This window comes from Solanum pennellii, chromosome 8, assembly GCF_001406875.1.
Source record: "Solanum pennellii chromosome 8, SPENNV200".
NCBI classification, from domain to species: Eukaryota; Viridiplantae; Streptophyta; class Magnoliopsida; order Solanales; family Solanaceae; genus Solanum; species Solanum pennellii.
Window position 1 is genome coordinate 61070017 of NC_028644.1, and position 26374 is coordinate 61096390.

The following is a 26374-nucleotide window of genomic DNA, read 5'->3' on the forward strand; positions in this document are numbered from 1 at the left end:
AACAAATTAAAAAGAAAATAGGATTTTTTTTTTGAGACGGAGGAAATAGTATGTCTAGACTTTAGATTATGCTCAAAATCTTATAAGATAATGTCTAAATTCTACTTATATCAAATACAAAAAATAAACCCATTTTTTTCTTTTTAGATTTAAGAAAATATTAAATAAAAGAAAAAGTGGAATATCATCAACTAAACAAAAGATCAAATTTATATTCTATTATTAAACTCAAATTCAGTATGAAAACATCACTTTGATTTATTTTTTTGGATATGAGGATATGAGCCAAATCCAAAAAAGAGTCTAACCATGGCAGCAACAGCTCTTCTCTCATCTCCTCCATTGCCTTCTTCATCTAATCCTTCTATCCTTTCAACTCCCTTAAAGTATTCCTCTTTCTTTTCATACTATTTTCTTTATCTCTTCTTTACTCTAACAAAAAGATTTCATTTTTGTTTTGTTTTGTTTCTTGTAGAAAGCAGAGCAAGATTCTGTGGAACCAAAAAAAATGTGGGAAATTCAGGGTATGTTCAGAGTTTTGCAAAGAACCCACTTCCCAATATGGGGTTTCCAGAAGGGACTTGACCTTCATTGCTCTTTCCTCTTCACTGTCTCTAATTTTCCCATTTTCAGGTAAAAAACTGTAAAATTTGCATTTTTGGGTGTCTTTGAGTATAATTTCAATTTGAGGGTGGGGTTGTTTCTGTGAATTTATTTTTACCTTATCCCTGCTGCTGTTTCAGTATTTTAATGTTAGTGATAAGATGAATATCATCATTGTCTATTTTTACTTTATCTCTGCTGCTGTTTCAGTTTTGTAATGTTAGTGATAAGATGAATATCAGCATTGCCTATTTGACCTGATCTCTGCTGCTGTTTCAGTTTTGTAATGTTAGTGATAAGATGAATATCAGCATTGTCATTTGAAGTGACTTATTAGTTATTGACATTATTGAACTCTCTCCCTGTCCCAATAAGTTAAACCCTTTCGGCGGTAGCTAGATTTACTAGTAAAATGGATTAGGTCATACAAAAGATATATACTCTCTCTCCATTTTTACTTGTCCACTACTGACTTGAGTTACTTCACATAACCCTCAAGGAACACCAAATGGAATGTCAATTTTACTGTATTACCCTTTGACTAATAGTTATAATAAGTGATAAATTATCTCGCAGTTTTCCAAATTGGACAAGTAAAAGTGGATATCTGTTTCTAGTATAGTGGACAAGTAAAAGACTAAAAGCGGATGGAACGAGTAGTTGACTCCCAATATAGTGATAGTGTCAGACAAATGATAAAGATTAGTGACATGTTAAAGTGTCTAGTATATTATTTTGAAATGTTAAAGGTGGAGTAGTTAGTCAAGGAGATGTCAACCATGTTTGAAAGTGTATGCATTTATATTAGTTTATTTTTGTTTGATCAGTTGGAGGGAAAAAAGCCTTAAGTTATCTTCATAAAGGGACAGTCTTATGAAATAACTTAAACATGCATGCTTAAAATGGTTATTAGAATAATCTGGATAAAGGAGAGAACAATATATTTTTTAATTTAGGAAGTGGTCAAGTAAATCTGGATGGACTAAGCATGAAAGTCAGTCATGTAATTAAGACTCAGCAAATAGTGTTTCACCCTAAATCTTGTTACTGCAGATAAACCTATGCATTATTCGTGCTTTTAGTCTATATTTGGATGGTATGGATGAAAAGGAAGGGAAATGAGGGATAAAGTGTAGCATTGGCATTTCCTTGTTTTTTTTATGACAAGGGAAAGCCGCAGCCGCTACCCTTTGGGTGTGCACAGGGTAAAACCCCCACTCGTATGCGATATCTCACAAACCACATAGGAGAGGTAACCCGCGCACAGGGTAAAACCCCCGCTCTATTTGATTAGACTACCTTAAAATGAATCAAGATGAAAGGTGAAGGAGTGTTAGAGAGGAAGGAATGATACGAATATTGCAGCTGATTCAAAATCAATGCTGAATGTGTGGATGTTATTTGGATATCCAAATAAAATTATATATAATTTCTTTTTCTGGTAAATGGAAGAATGATGAGTCTTTTAAACAGCAACAGTGAAGCAATAGTAATGCTGAAGGGTATATTGTCTTTCTTCACTTAAAAACTAAGTAAAAGGACTTGCTGGGGAGGGTTTCTTGCTGCTTTCTCAGTGATATGGATTAAGCACATCATTTAACAAGATGTCCTTCTGAAAATTATGTCCCACTGTCTTAAATTTGTAAAAACAAGTTAGCCCAATAAAACATTTTGGACTCGTCCGCCCCATGAACTCTCAAATTGGTGCAATTAGGTACTTCCTTCCATTCGTCCTCTAAGTTCAAATACCTGTGAATTGCAAAGAAGTAGCTACTGCTTTTTCCAGAAGTATATTCAGTAGTTGCGTCGTATAGATTGTCGTGGTTGAATGTGGAACCTTCGGATGGTAAAACTTAAAAGTTTAAGTAGATAGTTAAATACATGTCTTTGGCAACTGAATTCATATGTGATTGAAGTGTATTACATAGGTTGGTTGGGGGCAGCATGATTTTATGTATGAATATAGTTGAATTGTTATTCATATACTTAGCTTAATGTAGAGACCCCTGTTTCAAGGGAAAATATTGTAATATTGTATTGTAGCTTTCTAATCGTTTTTAGGTTCAGTGAAGAGAGACTTTCTTGTCTATATGCAGGTTTTACTGCTGAAGAAGAGTTGAAAATGGGTTCATCTGTTGATGACATAAATGCCTATTCCTACTTGTATCCTATTGAAATACCATCTAAGAAGTTCGTCTTCAAATGGTAAGCAATAGCTTTGTTACTAGGTCCTTGTCTGCTTTCCATTTGTCATGTTTCTTTGAAATTGAAAAAAGAAAAGAAAACCATTTAGCCGGCGTTGCTGGTTTGTTATGTAATTTTATACTCAGAAACAATGGGCGTGATAATTTTAGACCAAAGAAGCCTAGACCTTTGAAATTCTAATGTATTTGTCATCAAACTTTGGAAGAAAAAACAAGTTGCTAAGTAAACATTCAAATCCTTCTGTACATTTGGACAGTCCCAGAGGACTTTGGGGATACACTCTACTAAAATCCTATCCCTGAATTCAGATTTAAAGATCGCATCACACAGGTGACTACTTCCAGTTCTTTTTTTCACTTGCCAAAAAAATCTGTATCCATTTGATGTCCAAATCCACTTCTGTTCTGTATAGTACGTTTTCGATGGACACAGTATATGCAGCTCACTTAACAACCATTTGGATTTGTTTGTTCTTGTGGTTTTATTTAATATTATGCAAATTACCTGTCCTCATAATTTTCACCATTTGAAAGAAAACCTCTATTTTCATGCACTGCATCCTTAATTGTAGGAACCTCACTCTTTTATCTATTTGAAGGGTGGAAACCAGAAAATCGGAGCGGTATTCATCGGCTGCGCCACTATCACGTAAGTCGGTGTAGCTTGTCTCCCGTTTCAAAAAAGGAGATACTAAAAATATACTATAATTATTTGGTATTCTGGTTGGATGTTAGGGAAGTCACTGAACTAGGTAAAAGACCTAACCATGCGGCAAGTGTCTGTGAGCACCACTGCCCTATTATAGTCTACTTATACATACTTCAGTTATCCCAAAAAAGAACACCCGAGTCACAACCTTTAAAAATATGTTTTTTATCTTTGATTTAATGTTTTTTTTCCATATGTTGACATATCATGCAGCTGATGCACGCCTTCGCATTGTGTCTGAACGAGTTGACATCATTGATAATCTCATCATTTCTGTTTCGGTAATTGGTCTTCTCCTGAATTGATTCTTGCTAATTTAGACCATGTTTCCGTTCTTTCCTTGAGACTTCATGCAATATGTTTGTTCAGATAGGTCCTCCCAACTCACAGTTCTTGAAATCAAAGGAGAAAAGTACATGGAGTGCAAAGGATGTTGCTGATTCTGTTTTGTCTGATAAATCTGCTTTGGTAATTTACTCTATATTCCTTCTCCAAATTTGACTCTATGTCTCTAGAGGTAGCAAATACATAATTGAGTCTAGCACGTACATGATGTGGTTTTTGGTTTGCATATCAACCCCCAGCTGTTTGTTAGAATATGCTTTACTAGTTTATCAGATTTACAGCTTCTTCTTCTTTGCCAATACAATATGTAACTTACAGATTGTTCGGTTTGAGAATAAATGATACTCCCTCTGTCACAATTTATACACATTTCTACGGTTAGTAACAATTTAACTTTAAAATGTCCACTTTACCCTTAATGAAATGATTTATAGCCACACAAACATCTATCACTTATTTTAGACCACATGTTTCAAAAGTATTTCTTTCTTTCTTCAACTCGGTGCCAAGTCAAACTAACTCATAAAAATTGGGACGGGAGGGAGTAGCAATTTTGAACTGATAACCTAGCGAAACCAAATAAGTTGTTCATGCATCACAAAATTTCTCGTGAGAGATTTGGTTACATAAACTCTTATGCAGATGGCACATTGGTTGGATAATTATTCATTGCATATATTCTTCCACCGACTGCCTTATAAAACTTCCTGAAATGCACAGCCCATTCTTTATCCTTTTCTTTTGCATGACTTTCAAGATAAATCCATCATGATATCTGTGTGAGGTAACATTTTCATATGTTTCTACAGCGTGTAACCTCAACACAGCGATTGGCAGAAAGTTCACTTCTTGATGCACATGCTTCTGAAGTGAGTATCTTTTCACTTATGTGTAACTGTGTTATACATTTTCATGAATTATCATTTATGAGTTCTTGGGCCTACTTTGTGTTCGACATGCACTCAGTCAACTGTTCTCTTTTATAACAAATTAGATTGATGGTGAGTCCTATTGGTACTATGAATACCTTGTTCGGAAATCACCAACGAAAGCAGCAGTAAGTTTCCTGACTTTAATTTTAAAAAATCTAATCCTAAATGATTTTCTACAATTCTCATATTTCATGTTGTAATATGCAGGCTCTAGAACCGAATCTTTTCCGCCACTATGTTGCTTCAACAGCTGAACGAGATGGTAAAATTGACTTTTAGTTAGTGATTATCTTATTTTACTTTTTGCACACATAATTTTTTGGTGAAAATAGAAGTGTATTTTGTTAATAGGAGGTACTTTTTCCTTTTGGGATGTAACTATGGTATTTAAAATCATAAACTTGCTAGTTTCTCCTTTAGCTAGTTAATGCAATTTTTATGAAATAATTGTTTCATTAGCTTAGCATTCTTCAGGTGGAAAAGTTCATCTTATGTACTGACTTCTTAGTCATGATTTAGAGTACTCCCTCCGTTTTATTTCATGTAAACCTATTTGACTTGGCGGAGTTCATGAAAGAACGAAAGACATACATCTGACTTGTGGTCTTATACATTGCATGGCATAAATCATGTTATTAAGGGTAATCTAAGAAGTCGAAAGTTAAATTGTTTCTAGATATATAAAAGTGCCATTCTTCTAGAAACATACTAAAAGGAGAATGTAAAAAAGAGTGTCACATAAAAGGGAACAATGGGTACTAAAAATCTATTCCTTTTGGTTTGGTTTGTAAGCAAGTTATACTGGGACTATAATATGAGGATTGAATAATGTCGGGATTCCTAGTGAATATACTTTTATTGATAGAATCTACAATAGGGAACAAGATAGGTAGCGAGACGAGAAGTGATTGGTGCAGATAATAGGAACAAATTTGTGCGATATTTCAGAATTTCTAAGTAAAAAAGGAAATATGTATCTATTTTGATCAGTCATGAATGCATACAGAGAACATAAGAGAGCAAAGAGGGGGCTGGATACTTAGAATCTCAACAAGTTAACTAAATTTATCAGTATAAATAAATGTGAGATCCCTATAGGCCATAGGGATAGATGTTCTGATGCTGCACCAGGAGGAGAAGCAGCCATCTGATGGTGTTTCCTTCCGCAAATGTGCGGTTTGTTCCGCCACTTGCGCCTTTTCCCTCCATCTTCTCCCCTCCGCCATCTTTGCTATGCCTGTGTACTGGACACCCACCCTGGTTCCTTCTGTCCCATCTGTTTCGATGTCTTCCTCCACAAGCCTCCTCTGCCTCACCTCCGTTTTCTATGCTTAAAATGCCCCTCTATCTCACACCTCTCTTGCGTCCCTGATGTTGCTTCCTCCTCCCCTGGTTATGTGTGCCCTCGTTGTTCTGACCCTAATTTCACTTTCTTCTATGTTACTCCCAATCATGCTAATAACACCGTTGAAACCAACCCCCATTTGTCTAAACAGTTGGTCGCTGCTGCTACCATTGCTTCTGAGTCTATCCGCAATGCCGCCGTTATGGCCAGGTTTAATGCCGACATTAGGGTCAAGGAAGCTCTGTCAGCTAAGGCCGAAGCTGCCCAGGTTTTGTGTAGGCTAGAGAATCGGCTGGACAACCAAGATCAACTGCTTGGTTCCATATCAGATGAAGATACAGGGGAAAACAGGATACATGAAGCAAAAGGATGCTTGTCTCAATCTTCAGATGCAGATGATTGCGATACCCTTGATGATTAGCTTGAGTAGTTGCAATTCTAAAACAATGCTATATAAGGTTTTTATTTTTCATTTTCTGTTGTGTGGCTGCTGGCATCTTGCAACTACACTCTATTTTTGAATGCTCGGCTATTTGGGGGCTGTTCTTTGGTGAATAGAGGAATTGGAATTATTCATTCAACTGTATCTAGCTTACTGTTAATGCCTCTCTTTCATTTTACATTTTCAGTGTCTTGAGTTTTATTAGTTGCCATGTTTTCTTCACTGCCACTTTTCCTTTTCATACTACTTTGTTTTGCTTCACTTGAGCTGAGTATGTTGCTGTTATTGTTTGGTATGAACAATATCAACTTGGATAAACTTTTATTTCCAATTTTAATCTTGGTTTTCTTAACAGACTTTGGAAGAACAGTTTGGAGATGGGCAAATGTGTCCTTTTGTTATTTTATCCCGGGATTGTTACTGATTTGGGGATGTTATCCCACATAGAGTGGGATATAAATAATATCACAATTGTGGTATAAACAATCCCGGAATTAGAAGTTCTACCAAATGCGGGATAAATTAATTCTAGATTTTATCCTGGGATTGTAATCACTTATCTTTGTAACCAAACAACCCTTTAAGATTTTCAGTTGATAGTCAAGAAGTTCTACCAAATGCGGGATAAATTAATTCCAGATTTTATCCTGGGATTGTAATCACTTATCTTTGTAACCAAACAATCCTTTAAGATTTTCAGTTGATAGTCAAGAAGGGTTTTAAAAGGTGGCATACAAAAGGTGTTTATTTTCTGGTTTGATCTGGCTTCTTGGACATGACTGTTCATTATTCCTCAAGCATATATTGTTGGGTTGGTACGAGGGTAGTTATGACTTCATTGCATTATACAGACTATTCTTACTTTAACATTTACAGATTTTTGGTCTTTGGCCAAGAACAAAAGAATCCTATGTAAAAACATATTGAGGACAATGACCAATCTTTTGGGTGTACATATTTCTGCTAACACATGAATTTATGAGGTGCATATCTTATATCTTGAATTAAAAAAATTAAGAATATGTTGTCATTCTGGTCTTAAAACGGTTTTCTATATTTACTTTGTCTAATAAACAATTGATAAAGCTAACAAGTCTTTTTGAATAGTTCAGAAATATAAATGTATGTAATAAATTCAAGGTATGTTGCACCTTTAACCAAAGTGATGTGCTTTAGTAATTGCATCAGCATATTCCTACATAAGACATTGACGTAGTAATTAGAAGATGCGTCTTAGTAATTGCATCATCATTTTTTCTTGATGACTGAGAAATCGGTCTGGGCCCAACCCTTAGAACCAATTGAAGCCTTCAAAACTTGTAATAATGGGTCCGCTCCTCTACCCTTCTCCAGTTAAATTCTGGGCTTAGTTCGGATGATGCAGGCATCGAACCTTGACCTATGTTACAAGTCTCTCAACCTTTGCCTCTTGAACCATGTTCTGGGGGCGCATCAGCATATTCATATATTGACATAGTAACCTGACAACTGACAAGCTTATATTGATAGACATTTCAGTAGGTTTGCTGGTTAGCTTATTGGAGAATGCTTTTCATTTCAGGTTATTTGTATACTCTTAGTGCTTCCACTCTTGGCAAGCAATGGGAAAAAGTAAGTGGTTCTATCTTGTGATTTTCCTTTAGAAATTTATCAAGAACTTATAATATCATATAATGGTTATATTACTTAATTGTACATTACTCCAACATCTAGCATTACAGATATTTGCTCCTTTCTGTATATCATTGAAAATGCTGAAGAAATATAAGAAGTTCAGCTGGTGATTAGACCACAATGTTTGAGTCATCAAGGGCACAGTGCAATCTATAGATATTGTTTGTACGTTCCCTTACAAGATCCAATGAAAGGCATTTTTCTAGTTGTGATGATCTACATCACTGAAGCCTTCTTGTTTTACAGGATCAGTTTATTGTTTCTTTAAACAACATTGATGCATAAGTTTTTTTTTTTTTACATGGAGGCACAAGATTCTATCATAAAGACAGCACTTCAGTGCACTGAACTCCTAATATGCTCTGGGCAAGGGCCAAACCACATTGAGTCTATTATCCTTGCTGGTGTTTCTCAACATTGGACCCCTGTGTTATATTATTCATGCTCGAGTTGTCCGGTCCTGGGTGTGTGAGGGAGTGTCGATCTCCCATTGGTTGAATGAATGAGTTGTGATCTCCTTATATATAGTCTTGGACATTTCTTTCCTCGTGAGCTAACATTTGGGGATGTGTAGGCTCAAAGTTTATTTGTTAACACACACTCAAAGAGAAGGCAATGGATTCTGACCTCTGAATTAAAATTCTACATATCTTTTTCACTGCACACTTTTGGCATGACAAGGTTTTGCTATATGCAACAACTAAAATCCCATCTTAGAAAACTCCTCTCACCTTTTTCTTTTCCGCCCCTCTGACCCCCTCCGATATTTATGCTATGCTGTGAAATTCATTACATAGTTCTTATTCTGCAGATGGGACCCTCCTTGGAAAAGACCGTGGCATCTTTCCGACTTCTTCCTCCTACGGAAAGCTATGTCCCTCCGTACAAGGATCCGTGGAGGTTTTGGTGATTGCATTTCAAGGTGTGGTTTAGGATTAACATTTTGTCTCCAGATAGCAAGGAGTCAGAGATCCAAGTATGGTTAGCAAATGAGCAACAACATTGCAATTCTTTTTTATTTGATAAGGAAAATAGTATCAAGCTGAGTTCGAACTTGCAACCAGACGTGTGCTAAGCAATATTGACATGATCTTTGTGTCAAATGCCAATGCAGCTGCTATACGTTTGTGAGACAACATTGTAATTTTTGGTGCAGTGATTACTATAAATTCTTTTAGGGTCTCTTTGCTTGACAATAGATCATCTCCAGGCTTGAATTTTCTGCAGAATGCAGTAGCAGTTTGGATGGGAAAACCTATTCTATGTAATCGTTATGTTTCTCTTATATGAAAAGTATATTTTGAAAAAAATGAACTCTTGTGTGCTTGAATGCAATTTTCTTCAGTCTGCTTTGGCAAAGCCAGTCCTGCTATTAGTTTCAGCAAAACAAATGAAGCACATCTCTAAAAACTTTTTAAGGGAAAGGGGTTAATGTTTCTATTTAACAGACGTGATAACTAGCAAGAACTTATTGAATCCATCGCTTGGGCTCATAATAAATTAAAAGTTGCTCTTGCTATTGAGCCGATAGCCAGTAGTTTGGGATGGTGGTTGATATAGTGCACTAATCTAAATTACTTGTGGGTTTACTATGTACGCATATCATGAAACACACAATTAGGTGTTTTGGGTAAGTTTACAAGCTAGTTAAATCAGTTTGTAAGCACTTAATTTATGCGCTAACGGAGACATCAGAAGTGCTTATAACCAAAATTGTCTAAAAAGTTCACTAATTTATCCCTAATATCTTGAAAATACTTTTCATTACCCCTCAATTCAACTTCAATTGTTTGGTAGTCTTCTTGTAAGGATACTTTCTAATAAATATCTCAAAGAGCATTTTAAAATAAATTTTGCATCATTATTAGTTTCAAGTTTTTAGTTTATAAAATTAATATTTATGCTTAAAATGCTCTTTCATAAGCAACTTTCAATTAATCAAGTCAGACGTGCTCCTACTTTTGTATGCAAATCATGCCAGTAAGTATTTCAAGTAAGTCTGAAAATTATTTGATTCCATGGATACTAGTGAAATAATTATATGTGAATTTAGTTTAGATTTCAAATTTCAATCACTTTTACCTTTGTGTATTAAAATAGTTAGCAAGCCCAAATTATATCAGCATACATACAAGCTTAATTTGAAGTTGATATTCTAATTTTATGGATGCTTCAAAATGTATATAATAAAGTTTACATGAAGCATTCTTGTCGGTTTCAGTGACTGTTAAATTCAAACAGAGGAATTGCTCTCATTCATAGTGACAGCAAAAACAGAAGAGGAGGGCTATTGTCTTGGGTGCAACTACTTTTCTTGAACCCAAAAGTTCTGCCCTCACCAGAAAATAAAACAAGGAAAAATTGGTTAGGGATCAGTAAAGAGATGCAGCTATTTACATCCTTCAACTAAAAATACCTAGAGATGAACAAACATATAACAGTAAACTTGCATATATTTGAACCAAGAGTGTAATAATAACACCTATAAACATGCTCATTTATTCCTTCTTTCGAGCAAAGAATAATGGAATTTACAACTAATTAACGCCATCCAGGTGCAGCAATGAGGTCTTCTTTCCTAGTTCTCTGGTGGTTACAGATAGAGGATGGTTTTGGGGTGGGGTGGGGGGTTGTTCTAGACACCTAGGCTACTATAGAAAGAATAAAATATGTACACTGTCGAAAACCTTATCTTAGTCTTGCGATGTTGTTGAATATTCGAATAGAAGACGTTTGGATGGAGTAGACTGTAAAAGCACCCGGAGCCGGCTTGTCAGCTGATATATCAAGGTCCATTGCATTGCCATCTCAGAATCCTTCATCTGCCTTACGACAGAGGCCTGAAAAACAGAGATGAAAAGCCTTTGGTTACTGATAAATGGGCAAGAAATAATCAAACATAAAACTGCAGTATGACTAGATAGAAAGTTGCAGATAAATAGTGTCTAGCACTGAGCTATACTGTTCTCTGTTCCTTTGTCGCTACTCTGTAAAATAAACACTAACATTTACTAGGTGGTATAATTCAACTGGAAATGACATTGGCCCAACAATTTTCTGATACATCATCCGTGGAGGTTTACTGAATACACATAGTGCATTTTTCTTGATAAGTGTACAAGAACATAACCCACCAAATTATGCAAGCAGGTTAAAAGGGGCAGGGCTACGAACACCTATTTGACCTATCTAACGGCATGGAATCTAACCATTTTGACACGTTTTTTCTCTCTATGAAGTATAATAGGCTTGTTTTTTTTTAATAAAGATGATGTAGTACTATGTATAAAAATACAGTACAAGACATTGAATAGTTTTGGCTACCGTAAAATATTTCTAAGAAACAAAGATAAGGACATGGACATGGACAGGGTTTTCTCAATTGCATCTTTTTGAAGGTTGAGTATTTTCTGTATCCATTGCTAACTCAACGGAAAAAAGAATTTGTAGTTTTTCCAAGACAGGTTATGCTAGGGCTTACACAACTGCACTTCACAGAAAACAAATCACACCAAAATTCTCTTCCAAATCTTCATATTTCCTGACAAAATTGAGCATATTCACAATCTCCCATGACAAGTGCTAGTCAACTCTGGCATAATATCGTAGGTTTAATATTCAATAGCAATCTTTTTTCTGTTATTCATTAAATTTTATGAACCGAGAATTAAGGGTTGAATGTCACCCATTAAAATGAGAGCGATAAGCATTAAGCAAACACTGAAATCGGTTGTGACTGTAGAACGTTTCTCCCTGTTGTATCTACTTCACAGTCCAACAATAGCATTTGCTCTGAATGGAAGATGATTCTTTGAACTATGTTTTTTCCTAGGTAAGGAAGGATAAAGGAGAGAGATATGGACTGCATTACTTCACTTGGGGCCCGTTTCGAAGAATAATGTGGAATTGGGTGTCATTACACAGTTTTGGCCATTGACGAAAAGCAATTACACTCATGATGGACTCTGGTGGACAGTTGTAATAGGGTGATCAGATGACAGTTGTGGAGTGAACTGGAGGCTAGCAGAAACAATGGGGAGGGCCCCTTCAATGTCACTAGATTTGCGGCAGCAAGGGCAAACTGCCATAGACTCTCAGGAGCAGTGTCTGAATTCTCTGAGACTATTAATGACCTGGAGCTAGTTGATCCTCCTTTATTTGGAGGACCATACACTTGAAAGGGGGGGGGGGTGGTGATCATAAAAGTGCCTCTAGGATTGACAGATTATAGTACTCAGCTGACTAGGAGAACTCTTTCCTACTGATCAAGCAGTCATTGTTACCTAGAATTGATCAAATCATAATCCTGTTTCTAACATGTGGAGACTGGAATTACAAGAAGACCTACTTCAAATTTGAAAATTAGTAGCTAGAGGAAGAAGGATTCAAAAGAAGATTTGGCATGGTGGTTGGCCTTCCCTAACAGGGGCAGACAAGCCTTCATTCTAGCAAGCAACTTAAAACTCCTTAAGAAGTAACAGGGGAGACTGGAAACAGAAAAAAGAAGTGACCCTACAACAGTTGAAATCTTGGGAAGCAATACAGGAGAACAAGAGCCTGATGAGTTAGTCCAGAAAACTCACTTCGCTATGGAATTTGAAGAAATAGCAATAAAGGAGGAAATTGCCTGGAGACAAAGGTCAAAAGTTCAATGGTTGAAGGATGGGGACAAGAACACCAGGGTCTTCCACAATTTTGCAAATGCTCATAAAAGGTACAACTCCATAGATGCATTGGAAGTCGAAGGACAATCCATCACTAAAATGCCTGCAATTAAAAATGCAATTCAAAGTTTCTACCAGACAAAGAAACAAAAGGATGGAGACCTGTGATCTCAATCTCCAAGGAATAAGAGTGATCTCTACAAAGATCAGGAGTGGTTACAAAGGAGTTTTGAGGAAGAGGAAGTGTGGAGGAGCATCAATTCTTGTGCAGCTGATAAGGCTCCAGGCCCAAATGGCTTCATACTGAACTTTTTTCAGACATTTTGGAATCAGGTCAAGGAGGACATCATGGGAACATTGCAATATTGAGTCTTGATGCCACCTTTGTGGCCCTTAATCCAAAGAAGGCTGGAGCAGTAGAGTTAAGAGACTTTAGGCCTATTAGCCTAATCTCTGGGGTGTAACAGATAATTGCCAAAGTTCTAACAGAAAGAATGAAGAGAGAAATGGACAGTCTGGTTAACAAACACCAAATGGCTTTCACAAAAGGGAGACGGACTATAGATGCAATTTTAATTGCAAGTATACTCAAGATCTAGAGGGGAGGTGGCTGGCCTGATGTGCAAATTGGACATTGGAAAAGCCTATGATCATGTTAATTGGGAGGCTATCTTCTAAACACTCCCAAACAGATGGGTTTTAGGGACAAATGGTTGAAATGGATAGACTTTGTATCAAAACTGTTAGGTTCTCCATTCTGGTATATGGAGAACCTACTGGTTTTTTTTCACTCAGATAAGGGGACACACTATCTCCTTTCCTGTTTATTTTAGCTATGGAAGGTCTTAGTAGTATGATAAGGATAGTACTAAAGAAAAACTAGTTGAGAAGTTTCAACATAAGAGGAGGTGGGTGAGGGGATCTGGAGATTTGCACTTGCTATATGCAGATGATGCTATTTTATTTTGTGAATCTAGAGTGGAACAAGCTACATAGAGTCTTGCTAGTAGTGTTTGAAGTTGTATCTGGGTTAAGAGTGAACGGGAAGCAGAACAATATGTATCCTGTCAAAGAAGTGTTCTAACATTCAGACCTTTGCTAGCATTCTTGGGAAATTGAGAATTTCAGGTGAAAGACTAAAAGGTCCCTGTTCCATTAATTTTTAACTAGTTTTTAGGAAATTAAGAAATAGGTACAATGCTAGCCTACCACCTTCATGTAGTAGGGTAGCAAAATCCATATATATGTACATATAAATATATATGTATATCATATCATTCATATAAAGGAGAACCCTAGGCCCGCCTATTGGCGCCACCACAAGCAAGAATTTCCTTTTAAATTTATTTATTTCCAAAACTAGCCTTCCTCTTTCATGAAAAGATGACTTTTATGAAAAGTTGTGACTTAAATAAAGAGTTGCGAATTTCATTAAAAGTTGTGTCTTTTATGAAAAATTGTCACTATAATGAAGAGTTGCGACTGTTATGAGAAGTTGTGACTTAAATAAAAAGTTGCGACTTTAATGAAGAGTGACTAAATGAAAAGTTGTGACTTTTACGAAAGGTTGTGAACTTTCAGAAGGATTGCAACTTTTCCAAATAGTTGTAATCTTTCTGATAAGGCACAATAAATAGTTGTTTAAACTACCCTTTGTTGTCTATAAATAGTGGGATTTCCTCTCATTTGCAAACAACAAAAATTCAGATCTTCTTCTGCAAAATTAAATATTTGTGTAATTTGCTCATGTTTCAACTTACCGACACAATAGTTTTTGTATTAATAAGTTGGTGAATAAAATTGTTCCATCATGAGAGGATGTAATTCTTTAAACCTCTGGTATTGGAGGGGAATAGTTTTCTTAAGGGGACATTATGCATTTAGTGGACTCGATTTTTTCCTTTCTATTTCATTCTATTTTTACATATCCTGGTATGTTTTATTACACTCATTAATTTATGTGTATGCTATTAATTGTTTTTTTTTTCAGTACATGTTTTAAACTCTGCTTTTATCTTTCTTCAAAGTTATTGTCTCCGATTATATTGTCTCCGATTATATTGAACATATATGCATATATTACATATATTCATTGTGCAGAAAATAATTATTGTACTCGGTTCCAAGAATTTATGTTTTGATAATCTATATAACATTTTTTAATATAAAATTACTATATATAAGCTTATATATCGTCAATATTTACATAGACATGAAATTTCGCACTTATCAATTGAAGAAATTCATTATGCAAGTTCAAAAGTTATAATTTCTTTGTTCAAGCGTAATTTCTTTTTGAAATATGTTAACAAATTTTTGAATTTCTCCTAAGACATCACAATTATATATATGCAACTTAAATGTTTCTTTATATTACGAAATGTCTTTGTATATATATTCTAATTTTCATCTTCATTTTCTTTTTAATGTTGATTAAAGAACCAAAGATTTATTATTTCATGAATAATTCATTCATAGGCTCTTGGGTTATGTAATAATGACAAATAATCAAATTCATGCTGGAATATTGCTAATATTTCTTTAAGAACCTATTTTTCCATTATTATTTTTTAATGAATGGATATTAATAAAAAATGAATTGCAAATTCGATGCAATTATTATTTATAACCGCGCTAAGCGCGGGCAAATTACCTAGTGTATATATATATATTTGATAGGTAAGAGTGACGAAGATATTACAAACATTACTCTATAAATATGCCCCCATCATCTCAACAATAAGTTCAAGTGATTCAACAAGGAAATACTAGAACTGAAAGATGAATTAGCTATTCAGATTCCCATTGTCTTTCAGCTTAAGTTCTAGGAGTATGACAGCTTTCATAGATAGTCATACAACTATTGGGTGTGCTGCTTTTGCCATAACAGCTAGGAACATGTGATGGTATATATTCCAAAGTTTCATTGTGGTCACGAGTCATTTTATAACCTTTTTACCAAATAAAATCCAAAAATATAGAGTAATTCATCTTCCACACCCAATTTGACTCGATTTAATGAACAGCGAATGATTACTCTGTCCTGTATTAAACTCATCAATTAGGGGTGACATTTGTTCCACTGAAGGTTCTGTTTTGTGCCCAAAAGGAATGAAACAAAGAAATCAGTACTTTAATGATGTCCAGAACAGACGTCTAGATTTTAAAAATCATTAATGAAAAGTTCTAGCAAAGAATCTAAGGACCGGCAAACTCAAATAAAAGGAAAGAAAATAGAATCATTCAAACCTGGAGGCGCTTCCCTAGTTGGACTTCAACTTCTGTACCGAATGAAATATTGCTGGCCAGTGACTTTAGAGGATCAACACTGGGATCAACAGAAAGCAAGTTGGGTATCTGCGGTGCATAAACTAGCCTCCATCTGGCCTGTCCAAACTCCCCTTTCCCCTCTATTCTTGGCATCAAAGTTTCAAGCGTTGCAGTGGCAAGCTTCTTAAAGGCAAGCTGGCCATCACCTTCTAAAATGGATTCAGCTAACTGACTCTCAAACACTCTAGCAGCCTGTTCAGCCAGAACCATTTCAAAGTTGGTTAAGCCATATATCAATACATTTTTTGAGCCATTTAAACTGAAATTTGTAATTGTACATATAGATATTCGTATTCACGCAGTTTATCCTTCGCAGAAGCATTGATAGGAAGGATGCCAGAGTCTAAAGTATTTCCAATGCAGGAAAAAGAAATCATGGCTCAATGGAAGGATATTGACATGTTCATTAATTTAGGGGTCGTTTGGTAGAGTGTATTAACAAAAATAATACTTGCATTAGTTATACTGATAATGCACGTATCTTCCATATTTATTCAAGGAGGAAGAAGCGAAGAAAGATAGGACAAGATACTGATTTGCATCTTCTCAACTTACTGGAGCTTTCACCCATGGAGCAATGAGCAGTTTCTTACTGTTATTAGGAGTTGGCAGTTTCTTACCGATACTTGGCAGTTTCTTGTGGTTATTAGAAGTTATCTATCCTTATCCTAAATAGTTATAAAGTAGTTGTCAGTTATCTAGTATATAATAGGAGATCTAGTAAATTAGTAGACAGATGGTAATATATTTTTAAATGCAGAAAAGGTTGTTCTAGGAGATACGAGATACTTGTTTCTCTTTGTATTTTTTACTGTTCTACGAGATACGAGATACTTGTGTCTCTCTTTGTACTTGCTGTTGCTTTTAATCAGTAAAAACCTCGGTTCCTATCATATACACTCTATTGTGTATTGAGGAGTGCATTACTAATACCATGAATTTCTAGGTATTAGTAATGCAAAGGAATTTAATACATGCATTAGCTTGGTTAAAGACTCAGTTACCCCTCAACAACACTTTTACATCGTTTCAACCATAATTATGGAGGATACTTTTGTAATGCATAAAAAATATTCAATGTATAACTAATGCAAGCATAACTAATACAAGAATTACTTATGCAAGCAATACTTATGCACTCTATTTAGTACTATTTTTATACATTTTACCAAACGACCCCTTAAAGTCTACCGGCGAAGCATGCCAAAGTAATATTAAAATATACCACTAGAAAAATTTTGTTGTTTCCCTCCCACTACCCCTTTTTCAACTCATTCTTGTGGAAGCATGCTCTTGTGTATTTTAACCTTGAGAATTTAAGATTGTCAGCATCCAACAAGATATATTTCTAATAATTTACGTAAAAAGTCTGCTAGATTTAACTGCTTAATTATTGTACCTCAGTAGGTGACAAGACATCCTGCTCCACGGAACGCGTTGATGTTACCACTAACTTATCCTGCCATTTGCTAGCACGGCTTTGTATCCTGAATTGCCACTCAGATCCAACCAAAGCCAAATCTAGCATTGGATCAAGTCCATTATCAGGCTCGAATTTCGCTATGTTTAGATGATCTCGCTTCAGTCTCACCTGAACTTGAAGACAATAAGGATATCAGGTGAAGGGAAAATAATATCTCAGAGTTCCCACAAGGAGCCAAGAACCCAACCAAGAACAAAAAGCAAATTAAAAGAAAAAACAAAATAATTTCAGAACCTTCCAGGGAGAGAAAAGAATTCAAAAAGAAGTCAAAAGCTTAACCTGTGTTGCAACAAGATTGACATCTCCATTCTCAAACATTAATATGCCTTTAGGCTTTATCGACTTGGGATGAGCAACGCCATTTAACTCAAGTTCTCCACTGACAGCAAAATTGAGGATCAGAGGATAAACTATCCTCAGTTCTGGTCCCAGAACAAGTTTCAAGTCAGTGAGGCGGACGTCCAGTTTAGGTTTGCTCTCTACTTGGACACTTTCTTTAATATCTTCAGCATCTTTACCTGAATATAACAAAAAATTTAGGTTTGACATTCGTAATGCTGAACCCAGCAATGTCACCTCATCTTTAAGCAAAACAAAAGAAAGCGAACGCCTCAGGCAGCTGCTGGACCATTTGGTATCAAGTTCTAAAGCCACAACATGTTCAAAATATCCCCATGTCTGTTTCAACACCAAACTCAAAACCTTCGGAAATTAAGATACAGGTATATTTTTCAAAACCAAATACAGGTGCTTGACTTCAAATCCAACTTGGATACCCAAGTTGATCAGTGAGACTTTTTTTTTGATGGACTAAAGGAAATTTCAATAGAAGACATCAAGAAGATGCATGGAAAAAAATTACACCAAAAGAAGCTGTCGGATCCAATACAAGAACTTACTGAATAACTAAAGAACAGACATAATCCAAAAAAAGTTCAAAGCCAGGTTGAACCAGCTATATAAGTTGACCAAACAGTTGGATTTAAAGCGTCTGTCCATGAAATTTGTCAGTGTAGTTTTTGTTTTCAAAGTGACAAATAATATTTGAAATTCAGTTGTGTTTGGCATGAATATAAATTGGAGTTGTGTTCGAATTGTGAGTTAAATTGGAGTGAAAAAAAATGAAAACAGCTTTTTGGTGTTTTTCGAAATTCCGGAATTCAACTTCAAGTTGAACTGCAGAATTTTATGGCCAAACGTGTTTTCTGCAGCTCAACTCCGGAAAAAAGTAGAAAATATTTCATGGACAAACACTATGGAGTTGAATCCATGATAAAATTTACGATTCCTTTCATTCCAGATGCACCAAAAGATGGCAGCAGCACCATACATCATGTTTTTTTCAATGGGTTTTATCTACACGCTGATCCCTCCATGATGGCATTACCAGCTCTCATAGGCTTCTTTAATTGTATTTGGCATAACCCAGGCAAGTCCAAAAACTGATAGGAACATACTTCATATATCAGCTGCTACTGCAGAGTGCAAAAATAGATGCCTAACACTCTCCAACTCCATCCGGCACACATAGCATCTATTTACAGTCTGAATTTTCTTTTGCGGAGATTGCCTCGAGTAAGACATGCTTCAACAAGGTAGTCCAGATAAACCAGCTTCCAAGGGCTAGATTGGTTTTCCCTATAAGCTTCCATGGCCATTTGTCAATCAATTCCTTGTTAGGACATAGATTGCCATATCCCCTTGTATTATCTATTTCAAAAATTTAGAATTCGGGCACTCTTTTCTGTTTTACGTTTAGGCCCCCAGATTTCTGAACTAAAATTTCTTTTATAGCTGAACATGCATCCTTTTTCCTTTTCAGCTATTCAATATAAGTTTGGTGTTCTCATAACTTTTCAAATATGAAGTGTCTCTGATATTTTAAAGATTTAGTGATATTCTTTTAAAAGTTAATCAAAAAAATACAAACACAACATTTTTTGTTTTTGAGAAAGGTAGGTTGTATTATGAACAAAGGAATACTCGGGAAGTACTCCATTAATACTTACAGCCAAAATATAGGGAAGAGAAAACTACACTACATCACAAATAATCTAGAATACTAGGAATATCCTCTTCTTCTTGAGGATATTCATGTTTACACCAAAAAAAGACAAGGACCAGACAGTTCATCTTCAGTTTTTGTTGAGGATAACTTCATCCCACTTTACTAGATGAACTTTTTGATCATTAGAATCATAGTTTCCTTGTCACAAAAAATTCCTCCTGACGGCATCCATTTTGTCGACACATTTGCAGGCATAGGGAAACCTGACATCATATATGTGGCATGGTATCCAACATGCTATTTATGAGTGTGACTCTTCCACCCAGAGATAAATATTTGCTTTTCCAATTTGCTAACTTCTTTTAGTAGAAAGTGAATATTCACATGCTCTCCATGAGAAAGAGAAGAATTTGGACTTCACAAAAGCGCTAAATAATGGTGGAAAATAACATTACCCAAAGATCAAGTATTTAAGAAGCACTACAACTGTTAAGTTCAATGAATGTGCATTTAATAGTCCCTGACTCCCTTCTGCAAAGAACCAGATAGTTAATTTTGGACTCTAGTAGAATCCCTGTTATCCGTAATGAGGAACAGTAGTTCTATCACATAGAAAACAGAGCCTTAAAGAAATAGTAACCGACATAAACAGAAAATCTCTGGTTCGACCAGATGGCCTGAACTCAACCTGGCAATTGATAAAGAAACCCAACTATACAGACTGAGATCATACTCAAGTTACCTGATGATTGATTGAACTGAATGTCTGAAGCAGCAGGCTTTAAACTGAGGAAGCGTGAAACATACTTTGATGCAACTATACGATTGTAACCACCTGCTGGAAGTCTTGATTGATCAGATGCCTCTCTACTGAAAGGAGCAGTTCCACTACCCTTGTCATGTGGCAGGTATGCTTCCCCGTGACTCAGCTTCATCTTCCCAGAAATGTTTGGTTGCAATATGGACCCACTTACTTGCAATTGAGTATCAACTTGCCCACTGTTGTTCCAGTCATCATCAAATTTCAGAAGGAAAGACGAGATGAGAAGATTCATATTTTTTTCTAGAGCTAGAAAAACTTAAAAAGGAAAATAATTGAAGAAAATAAGAAAAGCAGAGTGTAGAATGCAGTACAAGTAGTGTATGTCTACATAGATTCATCAGGAAAGCAGAATACAATGCTTTTTTTAAAAAAAATCCAGTTTAAAGTGAATGAAAGAAAAAATTATGTTGTTTGCCTTTAGATGCTAAAAGTAAATCCAAAGATATTGGTCAGGTCGTTTAGAAAGATGCGAGAAAAGATTGGCAAGATGGAAATTCAGTATCTTTTTCTGGGAGGCAGATTGACCTTGATTAACTCTGTCTTGGATGCACTCCCTACATATATGATGTTTTTATTTCCTATTCCAGTAAGTATGGAAAAGAAGATGTATGATCTGTGAAAGAATTTAGATTACACCTATTTAAATGGAAAAATTTGATCATCATCAAAAAAGATGGGGCGCCTGGGAATTAAAACCTGAAGAAACAAAAGAAGGGCTTCTAATGAAGTCTCTATGGAGGTTCACAAAAGAAGAGCATGTATTATGGGGCACAGTTATAAAAGCAAAGTATGGAAAAAGAAGGATTTTGGATGACTAAAAAGGTGTCCACCCCTTATGGAATCAGTCTGTGGAGAACTATCAGAAACTTATGGTTGTCTCAAAGGAGGATTGAGATTTAATGTGAAGGATGGTCAGAAAATCATGTTCTGGGAGGATGACTAGTTGGGCAGTGGATGCTTGAAGGTGCTTTTCCCTGACTATTTTTGTTGAAGAAGGACAGATATCATTAATGGCATCTAGAAGATGCAGAAATTTAAAATGCTGAGAACAAGGACTCAGACGCAAAAATAAAGATAAAGTCAGTTCTATCAATTAGAGACTAAAACTAAAGAACTAACAAATTCCAAAAAGAGCTCAAAGCTAGACAGAGGAGTCCGCCTGAGCCAGCCAAAAATTTGTATCAAGCACTTGTATTTTAGGGAGACATGAAATTGAGATTCCATCATAACATCTTCTAATTCTCTCTGGCCAAATGCGCCAGAAAATAGCTCAACCGGATGTTTTTTATGGTCTTGTCCACTTTGAATGAACTCCAACTACTTTTCTTGGCTTATTTTTTAAGTCTCCAACATGGCACATCTTAAAGGAGGTCTGGTCAAGACATGGGTGAAACCCAACTTTTCAAAGGCTATTACATGACTGGGAGGTCCCCAGGATTGCAGAGAGTTTGTCAAAGTTTTGGAACAAGGAAAGGGGCTGCAAAAGGAAGAAAATGAAGTAGCTATTTATAGATATTCTAGGTTCTTTGTAGGATGAAGTAGGACCTATTGTTTTTTAAAGATTTGTTGAGTCTACTCAACTGTATGTAGGTCCATGGTCTAAATTTGGGATCCCAGCCTTTAGTGCTGAAGATTTATCTATAAACCTGTTACCTTTCTAAGAAAAAAGGGAGAAGACACACTGAGACGGCATAACAACTCAAGTGGAATTTATACCGCTAGTAAAGCTTATAAAGAATTGAATCAAGCCCACAGGTAATATGTTGGCCTTGGAAACACATCTGGAAAGTGGAGGTCCCCTATAATGTGGCCTGCTTCTCCGGCTGGTGGTAAGAGAAGCTGTAATGACTCGTGACAATCTTAAAAAAGAGAGGAATACAACTATGCTCAAGGTGCCACTTCTGTGGGCAAGAGGCAGATACAATAAGTCATATGTTATTACACTGCAGAGTTACAAGGCAACTATAAGATCTATTCATCAATCTCAGAGGTTCTAGCTGATACAATGCAAGAAAGAACTTTTGAAGTTATCGCATGCTGGAACAAAGGTGGAACTGCAAGACTAGAAAATACAGATGGAAAATTGTCCCTGCAACTAGTTGGTGGAGAATATGGAAGCTGGAAGGAGAGGAAGTCTATGTGTTTTGAAGACATAAGTAGCAGCCTTGTTTCCATCTCTTTTGTTTTTGGTGTAAATCTGAAAACAGAGATGATTCTAAGGAAATCATATATGTACAAGGTACCTAATACGATGAACAAGGCTGTAGTTGTTGTAGTTTACCTGCCCCCTTTTTTTTTTTTGGAACATTGGTAAAGTTGTATTCTTCAGCATTAAGGACATGCTGGCCACCTTCAAAAAATTTACAGCCCTAACCAAAATTACAAGCTCCCTATTAGTTCTATAAATTGATCTACATTTTCTATACAGAGCTGTTTACACCAAAAAAGTAAAGATACAAAACAATTCCATTTTACTTTGTGAATGGAATTAGATCTATCTTCACAACATCTCCCATTCCTTTCCTTCCACACTGACCACCATATGCATGATGGTATTAGCCTCCACTTCTTTTGAGTCTTGCTACCCCCCCTTCTGATCCAACATTTAAAAAGATCGGAGGTATGTTCTGGCATAGTCCAGCTACAGCATGTGATGTTGAGTAACATCACCCAGATCTGTGTAGTGAATTTGCAATGCAATAGGTGTTTGTTTGTTTCCCCAGTCAAATTGCATAGAAAACACCTAGGGATTAGTTGCTTTCCTATCTTCTGCAGCACTTCTTGAGTTAAGCAGGCCCTTTTAATGACTAACCAAGTGAAGCATTTCACTTTGGTGGGGATCAGTCCTCTCCAATACTCTTCCAGTGATGATGGTAGCCTCTAACCCCAACTTGTATGCCTTTCTTGTAAGCACTGTTTACTGTGAATTTGCCATCCTTGTTGTGCTTCCAAATAACTCTATCTGCCCTTTTCTTTTTTTAATCCTTTTGTAAGCATCATATTTTGGTGACACTTACCAGCTCATTGTTTTGGTGCGATGTTGATATATACACCGGAAGATGTTACCTTCTCAAAAACAAAAAAACAAAAGTTCCTCGAAGCATAGAGAAAGCAGGCTCAAAAGGCTCAACAGTGGGCCTAGAGTAGAGAGTTGGCTCAACAGGTTAAAGAGTGAGCTAAAGCAAAGCCAGTGGCTCAACATGCTAGATTGAGAGAGAGAGAGAAGTTCAGAGTGATTTGAATTTTGATGGACTTGAGTTGAAAATGAGAAGCCCAGTGCAATAGATTTAGTAAGTGCCCACGTTGGTTGAAGGAATGCATTGTTGTCTTCTTATATGATTTCGGGCAATCCCCACCTCATGAACGAATGTTTGGAGCCGAGTCATGCCCATGATCCATTTCTAAACACGCTATTAGAGACAACCCATCCCTATTCTTGATTTACCCAAATGTTGCACCCCCATGTTTCATTGTCCACCCACCAGATATCCAGTCTCAGTGTGCCAAAGGGGGAAGTGTAAGTGTCCCACATAAGTCGAAGGAATCGGTTGTCGGCTCTTTATATGATCTTGGGCAATCCCCCCTTCGCGAGCTAACTTTTGGGGTTGAGTTAGGTATGCAGTGTATTTCTTAAAATGAATACTTTAAGATATTTCTTCAATGCACCTTCTCATGTGAAGATTAATACTTTTCATGGATCAAGCACACCTAATTTTTAACTAGGGGTGACAGCGGGATTGGAACATGACCTGTACTTGACTCTGGAACCCACAAAAAGAATCCAAGTGTCCAATCTAAATCCTTAAGGTAACAAGTAGAGTAGCCCATGACCATTATAAAACCCTTTAAGTAAATCGTAGAAAACAAATAGAAGACATGTAGAGACCTCAAAAAATTCTTAATGTCTTGTCCCACTTAATGTGAGGGAGTCGGTACTTGTTTGAAATTTACTCGCGTCTTATCACGGAGGCACTTCATCTTTTCGTGGATTCAGGTATTGATACTCGGTATGACATGGACCTTCGCTAGGCACCTCCCTCATTCTACAGTCTTTTGGTGAGCCTCATTCTATGCTCAGAGAATACTATTGATAATACAAATATTTGAATTCTTTTGGGTGTAGTGGGCCTTCTCATCGACATTTCTTTAATTCATATTATCCTAGAGGCTCCATAGACACATAATGTTGATGTTTTGTCATTCTAGTGAGGTTTCATATGGCATGTATGGATAACTATTTGTATCTAGAGTTTTACAAGTTACCTAGAGTGCAAGTTAAGTGACGTAACACATGAGGTGGAGGTGGAAGTGAAGATGGATGCACAAGTCATGCCCAAGAGAAGAAGTTTGAAGTATCTTGAGTCAATAATCCCAAAGGACGGCGAGATTGAGATGATGTTGCATATCATATTGGAGCAGGGTGGGTGAAATGGAGGCTTGTCTATGGAGTACTGTCCAATAAGAACGTGTCGCCAAGGCTTAAAGTACACACTGTTAGTAAGACCAACATTGTTGTAAGGGGCAAAGTGCTGGCCAATCAAGAACGCTCATGTTCAAAAGATGAAGGTAGCAGAGATGAGGATGCTCAGATGGATCATACTAGGAGATATGACTAAGGACGAAGGTGTACGAGGTAAGGTAGTGACCTCTGCGGTGGACAAGAAGATAGTTCGGGCATGTGAAGAGAAAGTGTGTCGATGGGACAATAAAGAGAGAGATTGGTTGTAGCAAGAGTTAGAAGAGGTAAGTTAGGCTGAAAAAGAATTAGAGTGAGATACCGGACATGACACAACTACAACTTACTGAGGACACAACCCTAGATAGGAAGGTTTGAAGGACGAGGATTACGGTGGAAGGTTAATACGTAGCCGAGGTGTTGTCGCACTTTTGAAGGTTAATAGGTAGCGGAGGGTCTATCCCAAACAACCTCTCTACCCCACAAAGGTAGAGTTAAGGTCTGCATACAACCTACCCTCCCCAGACTCCAACTTGTTAGATTATACTTGGTATGTTGTTGTAGTTTTAAGGTTAATGAAAATAAAGTGTCTATGAAAAGCTTTATGTTTTCTAATTCACGCATGCACTATGTTTACTAAATTATGTCAAGGATGGTTCGCGCTTGATCAAAGTTAAAGCATCAGGTGTCGATCCACCCCTCCAAGGCTTGCGGCATGATAGGACAAATGTATTCTTTAACAAGGTGAAACAAGAAAAGAACAAAGAACTCCATGTGTCTTAGAAATCAGAAAAGGAATCAGCGCCTCAACCAGCTTTAACAATATGTTTACCCCTCCCTAGGAGTTTCCACCTTTTTGCTCCCTTGGTGACTCGAACTCACAACCTTAGGGTTGGGAGTGAGGGGTGCTTACCATCCGAGCAACTCCCTCTTGCTAATATGTTTGTTATTATACTGAGAAAGATGAATACACAGAATCTTTTACAGTTGCACATTTAAATATTTTCTATAGATAAACGCATATATAATATACCTGAAGATATTCTTTGCTCGTACTTCCAGTACTTCACATTTCAAATCGATTTTATCACCATCAGATGCCTCCACTGTTCTGAGTGGCAAATTTCCCTTCACAGAAAGTTTCCCTTTTCTGCTAACTCTACCTTCCAAGGAACTAATACTTAGTCTGTTTGAGTTCACTAGAACTGAGCCGCCAAAGTTGGTCAGAGGTTTACGAAATACAGGTGAAGATACAGTTGCCCTATGGAACGATGCAGACCCATCGAGTACCGGTTGTTCAACGGTACCTCTAACCTGTATGTTTGAAGAAGTGATGTACATCAGCACTAAGAGAAA

General features: G+C 36.5%; 2 protein-coding genes and 1 pseudogene across 3 annotated transcripts in view; 2 read left to right on the forward strand and 1 right to left on the reverse strand.

The window, feature by feature from the left end:
• The first annotated feature begins 228 nt into the window (after positions 1 to 228).
• On the forward strand, positions 229 to 9568 carry LOC107028820 (psbP domain-containing protein 5, chloroplastic). Its single transcript, XM_015230031.2, has 11 exons — positions 229 to 386; positions 476 to 633; positions 2700 to 2808; positions 3407 to 3456; positions 3730 to 3797; positions 3886 to 3984; positions 4671 to 4730; positions 4856 to 4918; positions 5001 to 5055; positions 8142 to 8191; positions 9066 to 9568. Exons 1-11 carry the CDS (start codon positions 310 to 312, stop codon positions 9162 to 9164), a joined length of 888 nt encoding a protein of 295 aa, XP_015085517.1. The 5' UTR covers positions 229 to 309; the 3' UTR covers positions 9165 to 9568.
• Positions 5062 to 8135, forward strand: LOC107028821 (annotated as a pseudogene).
• Positions 9569 to 10677: 1109 nt separating the features above from the next.
• LOC107028323 overlaps positions 10678 to 26374 on the reverse strand; it is a 45647-nt gene continuing 29950 nt past the window's right edge. Inside the window, exons 20-25 of one of the 2 annotated variants that reach the window (XM_015229349.2) lie at positions 26052 to 26332; positions 20482 to 20738; positions 18011 to 18249; positions 17648 to 17839; positions 16168 to 16440; positions 10678 to 11094 (exon numbers count right to left, since the gene is read on the reverse strand). In XM_015229349.2, the coding sequence (XP_015084835.1) occupies positions 10948 to 11094; positions 16168 to 16440; positions 17648 to 17839; positions 18011 to 18249; positions 20482 to 20738; positions 26052 to 26332 (1389 nt within the window). In that variant the 3' untranslated portion in view covers positions 10678 to 10947. The remainder of the gene's footprint in view (positions 11095 to 16167; positions 16441 to 17647; positions 17840 to 18010; positions 18250 to 20481; positions 20739 to 26051; positions 26333 to 26374) is intronic. The other variant, XM_015229350.2, reaches the window with a different exon arrangement.